The 12,900-nt window shown below is 36.7% G+C and overlaps 1 protein-coding gene across 1 annotated transcript in view; it reads left to right on the forward strand.

Moving 5' to 3' along the window:
- LOC108677762 (serine-rich adhesin for platelets) overlaps positions 1–12,900 on the forward strand; it is a gene marked incomplete at its 3' end in the record, with an annotated part of 50,628 nt that overhangs the window by 34,130 nt on the left and 3,598 nt on the right. The window contains exons 9-14 of the mRNA XM_047881014.1: positions 6,397–6,455; positions 8,405–8,578; positions 10,005–10,211; positions 11,280–11,460; positions 11,911–12,033; positions 12,491–12,593. Coding sequence (XP_047736970.1) covers positions 6,397–6,455; positions 8,405–8,578; positions 10,005–10,211; positions 11,280–11,460; positions 11,911–12,033; positions 12,491–12,593 — 847 coding nt within the window. The remainder of the gene's footprint in view (positions 1–6,396; positions 6,456–8,404; positions 8,579–10,004; positions 10,212–11,279; positions 11,461–11,910; positions 12,034–12,490; positions 12,594–12,900) is intronic.

Below are 12,900 nucleotides of genomic sequence, written 5' to 3' on the forward strand. Positions count from 1 at the left end.
CTTCAATGAGGTCCCCACGCAGACGTCGATAACTGAGGCTTGGAAGCTTCATAATCTTCAACCTTTCTTCATAGGACTTGCCCTTCAAGCCTGGAATTATCCTTGTTGCACGTCTTTGAAAATTCTCTATTGAATTTCTGTCCTTTTCAAATCTCGGTGACCACACAACGTTTCCAAACTCTAGATTCGGGCGCACGACAGCAACAAACAACTGCTTCATCGCTTCTGCATCTAGGAACTCGAATGAGCGTCTGATTCGTCCAAGAAGTTTGTTGGATGACGGTTTGACGTACGGTTGTACAGCGGTAGAGGGTTAAAATGTTCTCTGTTGCGTACAAACGTCCTCAGGTTGCTACACTCAACAGTTTACGTATAATTTAAGTTGAAAGTTATGTTCCCGGAGAGTGACATACGGCGGTAAAGGGTTAAAAACAAAAGAACTTTTACGCGTTACTTGAATGTCCATTTCAAGTGACTGCTCAACGGACATCCTCGTTAGGCGCAACGAAGCTTAATGCACGCGGCGGTCTACTCTACACTCATATAAATGACCGAGACAGTGTCTAAATAGCGATGCACTTTTACTCAGGTCTTCCTGACCCAGTTTTGCCTGGAAAAAGAGCGTCTTGGTGCTACGTTCGCGCTCTGCTCACGAAATTGGACAATTTGTCCCATTGATTTCTCTGAGTATTGGATCTCTACATGCTTCCGTGCAGGAATTCAGTCTTTAAGATTAATGTATTAATTAATTAATTAATAATATTAATTAATTATTATTTAATTTAATAATAATTAAACTTTTTTTAATTAAAATTAATTTATTAATGAATTATTAAAAAAATTAATGAATGCCGTTAACATTGGTCTTCGCTAATTCGTGACGACTGTGCGTGCACTTAGAAACTTGAATGGGTCAAGTTGTCCGAATAAGGACGCACTTTATCACCCTCAGCTCGAGCAGAGAGATGACGTAGCACTGATACGGGCTTCAACTGGGGAAGATTAGGCCACAATGACCCAAGAAAGGGCAAAAAGTGCATTGATATTTAGACAAAATGTCACTTATTTTATTAAGTGTATTATCAAATGTGCAGCTAAGAAATTGTCAGTCGGAAACATATTGTATTATTATATTATATTATATTATCTTATATAATATTATTTTATATTATATTGTATTATTTTAATTGGATTATATTAGAATCAGGCCCCCTTGCGCGCTGTAGAAAATAATAATTCAAAAAGTTTTAAGCTTACGAATCTGATTTTATCATTATAAGGTCTCTCAATTGAAGAATCTTATTCCAACATAATATTTACTGCACTTCATTAATCAACGTTTCTTTTTATTTTATCACTTTATGAATAAAAGTTCTTCGTTAAGTGCACTTTTAAGTTTTAAGTTAAAGTACGTGCACTTCAATTAAGCGCATACTGACTTCTCATGCACTTTTCTTAATTCTTGATTAAGAATATTTATGCTTTTACTTGATATTTATTGCAGGTATCAGGAGAAAACTATTCACTATAGAAAGTTTTAAAGCGCACATCAGTTGAATATATTTATATGAGTTTAATCAATATCCTGAATTGAAAATCAAGAATTAACGTGTGTTATAGTCAACCTGAGGTTAGAGTCAACCGGAAATTCTATCTTAACCTCTTTAGATTTGTCTGATAAAATTAATGGAAGTTTGATGTTACCTCTACAGATCCTTGAGACAGTGAAATTACATTTTTTAATTTTGCAAAATTACATTTTGTAATTTCGCTTATCGCTTTACATTTTGTAATTTTGCTTATCGCTTTACATTTGGTAATTTTGATTTCGCTTCACATTTTGTAATTTCACTTTTCGCTTCGTATTTTGTAATTTCGCTTTTCGCTTTACATTTCGTAATTTTGAATTTTCATACTCATTATTGGAAGAACGAGTATCCGTCACTATTTTCCAACTTCAATAGGGATTTTTAAATAAAAAATGTTTTTTTTTTCGATTGGCATTATATGAATGCCATGCAATTTATGTGATATTGGAGTAATTCTTACACGTTAAAATGTACATTTTTCGTACTAAAATCATGAATACGTAAAAAAGCGTGACGCAGCATTTGTAAATGATAACGAAATTAGAGTGAGGAAAATATTCTTACTTCTCTCCGCATGCTTCACCATACACTCAAATGAATCAGTGAAGCACTGTGCCAATAGTGATGTATTTGTGGCAATGTGTTGGTCATTTCGATTTTCGATACAACCAAGTGCTAAAATCTCTGAGTCAGTTCCCTCAAGTTGACTCACATTATCAGTCACGAATCATTAGCTACATATCATACCCTTCACTACCTTCACTATCCTTCACTACCTTCACTATCCTTCACTACCTTCACTATCCTTCAATACCCTTCACATTCTCAGCCACGAATCATTAGCAACATATCCTACCCTTCACTCTAGACCCGCCTTATATTGAGACCGAAGGTTACATTCGGCATGAATGTTTTGCTTGCGCCTGACTTGCTCCCTTCCGTATACGGCTCAACTGTGACACTAGTGTAAACAATCGTCAAGGTAAAATGTGTTAACGCTCGCGAGTTTGTTTTCACCAAGTGCGAGTCGAATGATTTGCGAGATATTTTAATTCTAATGGTTGGAAAAATCGGCTACGATGGATAATTTTACTGTGCGTGCAATTTTTTTACTGATGTTCGAAATCGAGCGTTAAGTGCAGTTCTATATCATATTTTTACATGATATTATATATTTAATTTCAAAATTGAGCCAACTTTCAAAAAATGAGGTAGAAAGTTCCAGAAAATTGAGTATTATTCGTTGTAGGATTTACGGTATTGCATTTTGTGGTGGAAAATATATTAATTTGTATTGTTGCTGTCCGGCGAATATTTCACTCCTATATAGGTAGGTTTTGGATAAATAGTGAAAACTCAACTTTCAACTTAAATTATACGTAAACTATTGAGTGTAGCAACCTGAGGACGTTTGTACGCAACAGAGAACATTTTAAAGTGACTTTCAACTTAAATTATACGTAAACTATTGAGTGTAGCAACCTGAGGACGTTTGTACGCAACAGAGAACATTTTAAAGTTGTCGTACGTGGCGGCAACCATCAGTGCAAGTCATTTTGCGCTCACTAGAACGTATCCTTTTTGGGAAGTAGGCTTGTGACAATTTTGCTCCGGTTACTAATATTACTCATATTACCAATATTATCTTAGTAATGTTGATATACTACTAATATTGCTCCGATTACTCATGTCAGGCGGTTAAGAGTTAAGATGCCACCCCCATATCGCATCATATTGTACCCTGTTAAGAAAACCACCATTTAATGGTTTCACTTGCGTTCTATATATAGTGGACGGTCGGCACGTGAAAAAACACGGTATGACCGTTTTTATGCAAATTTAAAACTAGATCGAAACTCGTACAACATCTGAAAAACGGCTACGGTTTATTTTCACGTGGCGGCCGGTCACTAGAACCCCGGTGAAACCGTTCTTTTTTTTACCGTTTTTTCGAACAGCGATAATGTGCCTGCCTCTTCATATACGGTGCAAAGATGTAACTACTTTCCCCTCTCACATCACATATCATTGCATAACGCACCTATTTACCCCTACAATGCAATAGGTATTACAACTCAACCTCACATCACATCAACACTGTTAGAAAAATCACCGTTAAACGGTATTACCGGCGCTTCAGTAACCGCCCGGCACGTGAAAATAAACGCGGTGTTGCCGTTTTTATTCCAATTTTACACTAGAAACCCGTGTATCCTCTTAAAAATATAACTCGGTACTCACTGCAGTGAGTGACAGAGAGCGCATTTTCTCGTCAACGAAAACGTGGTCACGGACGGACGGACGGACAGATGGGGCATACAGACGGACGGACATGACGAGCACAATAGCGCCTTTTTCCATAAATAAGAAAATGCGCTAACAACGGCGAATCGGTTTATTTTCACGGGGCGACTGGTTAATATAGAACGCCGGTAAGACGACCATTTTCAGCGCATTTTCTTTCTCATTTATGAAAAAATGGCGCTATTGTGCTCGCCATGTCCGTCCGTCCGTCCGTGACTTCACGTTTTCGTCGACGAGAAAATGCGCTCTGTCACTCACTGCAGTGAGTACTGAGTTATATTTTTTCACTATTTTTCGAACTGTGAATAATCCGGTCATGCGTATCGAACGTGACAGCTGAAGTAGGCTTTGCATGTACTAATGGGATTTAACATTGCAATTATTGAAAGAATTGACTCCATGTAGCAAGAATGCAAGATACTTATTTGTAAGGACCTAAACAATACGTTTATATACACGAGGCTTCGCAAGGAATAGGATGCAACACCGCTAAGTATAAAGCTTCCTGCATCGTAATTTTGAACCAGAATTACGTTTGTTGGCTGAAAAATTCGTTTCGTTGGCTGAGATGTATGTTGACTGAGTATGTTTTGCTACCGGCGGTTATGATGTCAACCCTTCATGTAGTCTTGCAATTGGTTCAAGTGGCTGGCAACAATGAGGGTCTAGCATCTCGTAAATGGTCTACAATGGTCTCATGTGCAGCCCTCGTGAGGGCAGTTGGTCTCTTGCTGTCGCTCATGTCGGGTGTGGCTTTCTTCATAACATAACACAGTGATGTCGGCGCTAAAGAGTAGGCCTGATGTGGCCTGTCGCCGATTCTTTTCCTTTTTGTGCCTTGTTCACAGAAGATCTAAAACCGCGTAATTTGACCGGATCATTTTAAGACTGACGATAGTTTGAAATAGCTACTAGACTTCCACCGGGTTCGATATGGTGCTAGGCTAGATAGATAGATATATTCGAGGGTATCGGTGAAAATTTTCTTTAAGTTTGAGCTGCGTCGGTGTAACGCTGGTTATTGGATTTACGTTTTCGGCGCTTATACATAACTGGAATAGCCGTTAATTTTCATGCTATTCAAGCAGTGATGTAAGAGTTTGCCTGGTGTTCAAGAATTGCTTTATCGATGTGTGGATTTTGTGGCAATGAAGTTTCATGTACATTGGAATTTATGTAGTTTGATTGTAGAATTGCGGATGAAGCAGATTGATGGTAGGATTAGCTTAAAAGGCAGAGGATCGGTTGCATATTAATAAAGAGCTTGTCCAGTTTGCATAGAATGCATCCGAGTTTCATGGCAAATGGATCGTTGGCACGAAATATTGAGAAGCTTTATGATAGGAATGAAGTTAGCATGAAACGTTAAGAAGTTTTATGATGAACTATAATATATACGATTTCTGAATAATATAGTGGAATTTTTCTTTCTGAAAATGAACAAATCTCATGACGGAAATTGATGCTGTTATTGAATATGTAGAATATTCACATTTTTTATGATAGAAAGAAAGATGAAAATAAAAAATATTTCTCATGACAAAATTTGACTGTCTTGCACTAAAGCGGAATCTGTGAAAATAAAGCAATTATCTAAGAGAACTAGAGAAGAGATCACTTGATTTTGCTGAATTAATGAAATTGATAAATTGAAAACAAATAATAATTGAATAAAATAAGTTTAATCATAAGATGGCCACCAGCGCAGCGCTGCCTGATTACTATCAACCAATCTTCACTGTCACGTGAGTTCTCTTCACTGTTCGAAAAAACAGTGAAAAAACGGTCTTACCGGCGTTCTTGTAACCAGCCGTACCGCGAAAATAAACAGTTTTGCCGTTTTTAGCGCATTTTCTCATTTATGGAAAAAATGCACTATTGTGCTCGCCATGTCGTCCGTCCGTCCGTCCGTCTGTCCGTCCGTCTGTCTGTCAGTCCGTGACTTCACGTTTTCGTCGACGAGAAAATGCGCTCTCTGTCACTCACTGCAGTGAGTACTGAGTTATTTTTTTTCAGATGTTACACGGGTTTCTAGTGTAAAATTGGAATAAAAACGACAACATGTTGTTTATTTTCACGCGCCGGCCGTTTACTGAAACGCCGGTAATACCGTTTAACGGTGATTTTTCTAGCAGTGTTGTAACGTAACGTGCTCACGCCAACATATAATTATTATTGACTGGTACGGAAAGTGGGCTATTAAAATTAAAAAGGGTGTTTCTCAAGTTATTAAGATGAGAAATGGAAAGTGATACATTTGTTGAAATTTAGATATCTATCAAGAATGGAAGTGTTGTGCATGTTCTTTACTGCAGTCGGTCTTATTTATTGGTATGATGGATCTGTATTCGTTTTTAATCTATATTAAATTCTAACTATAACATTATTTATTAATTACGTTGTGAGCATTTGTTACTGTTGATCAAACGGAATTGTTAAATTTATTTATATAATATTAGTTGAACGTTTTATGTGAATAATTTAAAATTATTTCATTTTGCAGTAAGAAAAACGCCATCATTCTACGCACGCAGCTGTCGGTCCGAGTCCATGCTATCATCGGTGAGTGACGTAACTATAATATTATTTTTTTGTTAACTTATTGAACAAGTAAAATTATGATTAATTAAATTAACTATCATGTTAATTTAGGTAATCAATAAGTTTTACATGGTGACGATTAACCTCGATGTAAATTGAACACGGGCGCTCGGATGAAAGCACACCGGGATTGGTAGATGAAATAGATTATATTTTGTCTTGCAATTAATTTATTTCAATGGTTGGGGTAATTTTGGCTGTGTTTCGCACTTGAAGTTCCATTCGTATCTTTTTAACGTAAGAAAAACAATGTAACGACTGGGTTTTCTTAGAATTGTGTATAATATTAGACGCTCGTTCAGTTTAAATTTATTGTATCCAAATCTAACAGTTCCACGAACGCTTTGTTGAATTTACTCGCTGACGAAGCGTGAGCGTGAATGTAACCAATTACTAATTTTCGATGAAACTTAGGAATGTAAAGACCTTAGCAGACGCATCTGGTCTCACACTCACGAGTTTCATGAATTTACTCGCAAACGAATCTTCAGCGTGAATATAACCAATTTACTAATTTGCTATGAAATTAAATAATGTAAAGACCTTGGCCGATGCGTCTGGTTTCACATTCATGAGTTAGAGTTACACGAATTTACTCGCGAACGAATCTTGCGCGTGAATGTAACAAATTTAACGCGCGGTGCTTGCAATTCTCGCTCGTTATGAATCGCCTTCAGCTTCAATTGTGTCAAGTGGCGTCTGTCATCTGCTCCTTAGGCGGTCTGACCGCAATGCCTTAGTTTATCCGCACTATACTTAACACGTTTAACCGTTGTTTATCCGCACTATACTTAACACGTTTAACCGTTGTTTATCCAACATTATCCTTCACAAGTTTAAAGCGCCTCAGTTTGAACGGTGGTGGAACCTATGATGGCACTCGGTCTAGTCGTGCTGTCGCTTCTTATTGCCTGTCGCGTGAGGATTTGGTTTTGGTTTAATTTTTGGTCATTCACCGAATTGCCATTTTCTTGTTATGCACCGAATTCGCCAATTGTTTTGTTATTTACCGAATTCGTAAATTTTTGGTTATTCACCGAATTGTAAATTTTTGGTTATTCAACGAATTTGCCAATTTTTGGTTATTCAACGAATTTGCCAATTTTTGGTTAAACACAGAATTTTCCAATCCCACATCTTGCTGACAACCGTGAAGCAAAATTTATTGTATTCATTCTTTTCAATGCACAGAGCCATAGTTTAAATACATAGTCATTGACTACCGAGTAGCTATAATTTAATATTTCGGTTTTATCAAAAGTATTGTCATAGTTGAATGTCATTAAATTGTTGTCATAGTTGAATTCATTAAATTGACTTAGTTCATTCATTCACTTAGTTCATTAAGTGGCTTTTGTTTTTAGAAAAACCATATAGTTTAACACCTTGGTCCGTGACTTCAGAGCAGGCATATATAGTTGAACAAATTATATGCTTAATAAATTATATTAATTACATAGTTGAACAAATCCGACTTATAAAAACTACTTCTCTGATCATATAACTACACAATTCATAGCCACGTGTAATCCAATGACCGGCTACACGCACATTCGTATAATCATTGTAATTTATTACGATTAAGTTAACTCACATGCCTCATTATAAAGTCATAATTTCAGACATCACTCAGAATTTTTATCTGTAATTCATGACCAAATTAATTTCTGACAGTAATTTATGACGTTTTATATAATTTATGACTTAATAGATTATTTATAACGGTCGTTAATGAAGTATAATTGAAAGTTTCCCAATAGATTATTTTCTTAATGACTTAATTGAGTGTCTCTTAATAGATTATTTCCAACTATCATTAATGAATTAATTGAAAGTTTATTAATAGATTATTTCTAATTCGGCCGTTAATGAAGTAATAGTGAGTTTATCACGGTAATTACCGGCTCCAGAGAAGCTGCATCACTCTGAGGGTCGGGAGCTGCGGCGGGCGCTGTTCTCGCTGAAGCAGATCTTCCAGGACGACAAGGACCTCGTGCACGCCTTCGTACAGAACGATGGTCTCACCTGTCTTGTCAGGGTCGGCACCACGGCAGACCATAACTACCAGAACTACATACTTAGAGGTGCGTGGTGTGGTGTGGTAGCTTACATAGCATAACTACCAGAACTACATACTTAGAGGTGCGTGGTGTGGTGTGGTAGCTTACATAGCATAACTACCAGAACTACATACTTAGAGGTCTGGTCTGATGGCTTACATACGTACCATAACTACCAGAACTACATACTTAGAGGTCAGGTGATGTGGTTGCCCCTATTTCTTAAGTGACTTAGGATTAGCCTCATCGTTTAAGGTATGATGTGTATAATAAAGACTTGCAAGTACGTGGAGATAAGCAGCGTACACTTGCTGCACTCACAGAGGCAAGGTTGATGTCATATTGTCCAGTTCATGGCGCTACATCTACCTATAAAGCTGCCCGCAGCCTTCGTGAACAGTTTTGAAAATACGTCTAAAATAATATTTTTATACCACTCAATTTTTATGCCATTCAATAATATTTTTATACCACCTTTATACAATACTACTTAAATATATTTTATACCACTTTTATACCACTTAATTTTAATTTTATTTATAGGATTCCTGTCAGATCCTTTTATTAAGTATTCATTGCTTTGCCAGACGTTAAACATCGCCTGATTCTTCATTTTTTACCATTTCTATCAACAATATATTTTTGTTGGTTATCGTTCACCTCCCATTTATTTACATATTCAAATACCTACCTACTTATTCATCCCCTTATTCATCTCCTTATTCACCTAACTTTTATCCCCATCTACACCCTCATTTGCATACATAATTTCACGTCTATAATAATAGACTAAAATAATATATTAGTTACCACTAATAATTCATTATTACGTACATAATTTAACTATTTAAACTTATCATCCAGAGACTGTACACATTTGCAAAGATAATTTCACTTATACAATAATGGACTAAAATAATATATTAGTTAATACACATAATCCATTATTACATAATTTTATTATTTAAATCTAACCTTTCATATGGTTGACACTGTACAGTTCTTATATTATAATAGATTAAAACAATATAGGTAGTATATCAGTTAATACACATAATTCACTATTACTTACAAAATTTAACTTTTTGAACCTTAAAAAACGATGTAAACTTTTAAATTAATTTAAATTAAATTTTTAAATTTATTTAAATTAAACTTTCAAATTAATTTAAATTAAACTTTTTAAATTAATATAAATTAAACTCTTAATTAATTTAAATTGAACTTTTAAATTAATTTAAATTAAACTTTCAAATTAATTTAAATTAAACTTTTAAATGACTGTACTCATTTGCAAAGATAATTTCAGTTGTACAATGAGAGCCTAAAATACTATATTAGTTACTACTCATAATTCATTATTAGGTACATAATTTAACTATTTACACCTAAAAATTATTTAAACCTTGGATATTTAAACCTAACCTTTGATGTTCTTGACACTGTACAGCTCTGGGCCAGGTGATGCTGTACGTGGATGGCATGCACGGTGTAGCAGAACATCCAGAGACTGTACAGTGGCTGTACAGTCTACTGGGCTCCAAGTACAGACTTGTGGTGAAGACTGCACTCAAGTTGCTGCTTGTTTTCGTCGAGTACACTGAGAACAATTCACTTGTTCTCGTCAGGGCCATCGAGAACGTGGATCTTTCCAAAGGTGAACAGTCTGAGAAAATTTTTTTTTTATATATGTAGGATTAGTTTCACCATATATTAAACATATTGAAAAAAGTTGATAATTTTTGCTTGTTTTCGTCGAGTACACCGAGAACAATTCGCTTGTTCTCGTCAGGGCCATCGAGAACGTTGATCTCTCCAAAGGTGAAGTGTATGAGAAAAACATTTTTTATGGATATATATAATATTAGTTTCGACACATATTAAACACAATGTAAAAATTAAATAGATTTCTTTATGACGATACATAATAGTATTAGCCTCGCCATATATTTAACACACTCGAAGAGAGAGCATTGCATTTTTCTAATAAGAATATCAAATATTATTAGTCACTATTATTAGTCACTAATATAATAGTCACAATGGCCACTGTAAAACGTTAACATCTCCTGGTGAGCACACTCAGAGAAAACAATGAGACAATTTTCCTCTTGCGGAGATCCGATATTATCAGCCTCACCCGATTTTATTTGATTCAGGATTGACAATTTCTTAAGTACACATGTAAACTTTCAAGGAGAGAAATGAGTGGGACGTTGTCCAAGAAACGATGCACTTTTAGCTCTGGCGTAGGCAACCATGACTCAGTTTGCCCAGGCTGAAATGCGTATCAGTGCTACGTCAGCTATCCACCATTTTTGGTGAAAAAGCGTGTCAAAATTTGTACAAAACCGTGTCAGTTTTTGTACAATAACTTTCTCAGGTTCCTGTGTACAAGTTCTATATTAGTGAACCTAATCTGATTATTTATTCAGATATTACGGCGCTAGGTCTACAGCATCTTGATATTACGGCGCTAGGTCTACAGCATCTTGATATTACGGCGCTAGGTCTACAGCATCTTGATATTACGGCGCTAGGTCTACAGTCTCTTAACTTCTGATATTACGGCCGTAGGTCTACAGCCTCTTAACTTCTGATATTACGGCGCTAGGTCTACAGCCTCTTAACTTCTGATATTACGGCGCTAGGTCTACAGTCTCTTAACTTCTGATATTACGGCGCTAGGTCTGCAATCTCTTAACTTCTGATATTACGGCCGTAGGTCTGCAGCCGTGGGCTACGTTGATGCGTCTGCTGGAAGGGGCTGATGGTCTGGACATGGAGCTGCAGACCCACGCTATGACGCTCATCAACAAGACCCTTAACGGCATCCCAGACCAGGATAACTATTATGATCAGACCGACTGGCTCGAGGAGCTCGGCATGGAACTCCTTGTACAGAAGTGAGATGTCATTTAATAATTTGTTTAATTAATTTGTTTATTTTTAGCGCATTTTCTCATTTATGGAAAAAATGCACTATTGTGCTCGCCATATCCGTCCGCCTGTCTGTCTGTCCGTCTGTCTGTTTGCCCGTCTGCCTGTCTGTCTGTCCGTCCGTCCGTGACTTCACGTTTTCGTCGACGAGAAAATGCGCTCTCTGTCATTCTTTGCAGTGAGTACTGAGTTATGTTTTGTATATTTTATATGCAAAACTATGTTTTAATATATTTTAAATATTTATCTCTATTTTATAATAGTTGTATTTTAATATATTTTATATATTAATTTTTTTTAAAATTCTTATATTTTATATATTTAACTTCATTTCAATATAGCTCAATTTTAATATATTTTAAATATTTAACTCTATTTTAATCTACTTATATTTATATATATTTTATATTGCGCAGGTTTCTTCACAACCCAAATAGTGACCTGGACCTGCTACAGCAGCTCACCATTTATGAGGCCGTGCTCAGCTATGAAGATGGTGATGATGAGTGCCGCACTCGCACCATCGACCCCACCATCAGGTGAGTTATGGTAATGGTGCAGGTCATCACAATCTTGCTGGTCGTGTCGATATTTGTCTAAATTCTCAATACATTCTTCTAGTGTAGGTTTTAATTATTGAATAATTATGAATAATATCACAATAATATTATTAATTATGAACTAGGTATATTATTATAAATTATTATTTATTATTATTTATCATTATTATTTATTATTATTATTTATTTGAAAATAAGCTTACGAATCAAACATGGTGACTGACGGAATTATTTTTATTTACATTCATTTATTTAAGCAATCATCCTCTCTTGTACAACCCCACCAAACCCCGAGGGTTGCAAGTACCCCATCCCTCAACCCTCTCAACCTCTCTCCCTCATTTATTATAATTATTATTATCTATTGCTATTATTATTATTGTGATTATTATTTTTTATTATTAATATAATGAATAATAACCCCCCCCCCGCGCAGACAAGCGCCGCGCACGAGCGCGTGTGAGCGCGACGCGCAGGACCGCCGCAAGTCCCGCAGACACGCAGGCTCCCCCGCCCCCCCCAGGAAGATAACCATCAAGGTGGGTCATGGTGACAAGGTGGGTCATGGTGACAAGGTGGGTCAGGGTGACAAGGTGGGTCAGAGTGACAAGGTGGGTCATGGTGACAAGGTGGGTCAGGGTGACAAGGTGGGTCAGGGTGACAAGGTGGGTCAGGGTGACAAGGTGGGTCATGGTGACAAGGTGGGTCATGGTGACAAGGTGGGTCAGGGTGACGAGGTGGGTCAGGGTGACAAGGTGGGTCATGGTGACAAGGTGGGTCAGGGTGACGAGGTGGGTCAGGGTGACAAGGTGGGTCAGGGTGACAAGGTGGGTCATGGTGACAAGG

This window comes from Hyalella azteca, unplaced genomic scaffold (genome assembly GCF_000764305.2).
Source record: "Hyalella azteca isolate HAZT.00-mixed unplaced genomic scaffold, Hazt_2.0.2 contig6845, whole genome shotgun sequence".
In the NCBI taxonomy this organism is placed as follows: Eukaryota; Metazoa; Arthropoda; class Malacostraca; order Amphipoda; family Hyalellidae; genus Hyalella; species Hyalella azteca.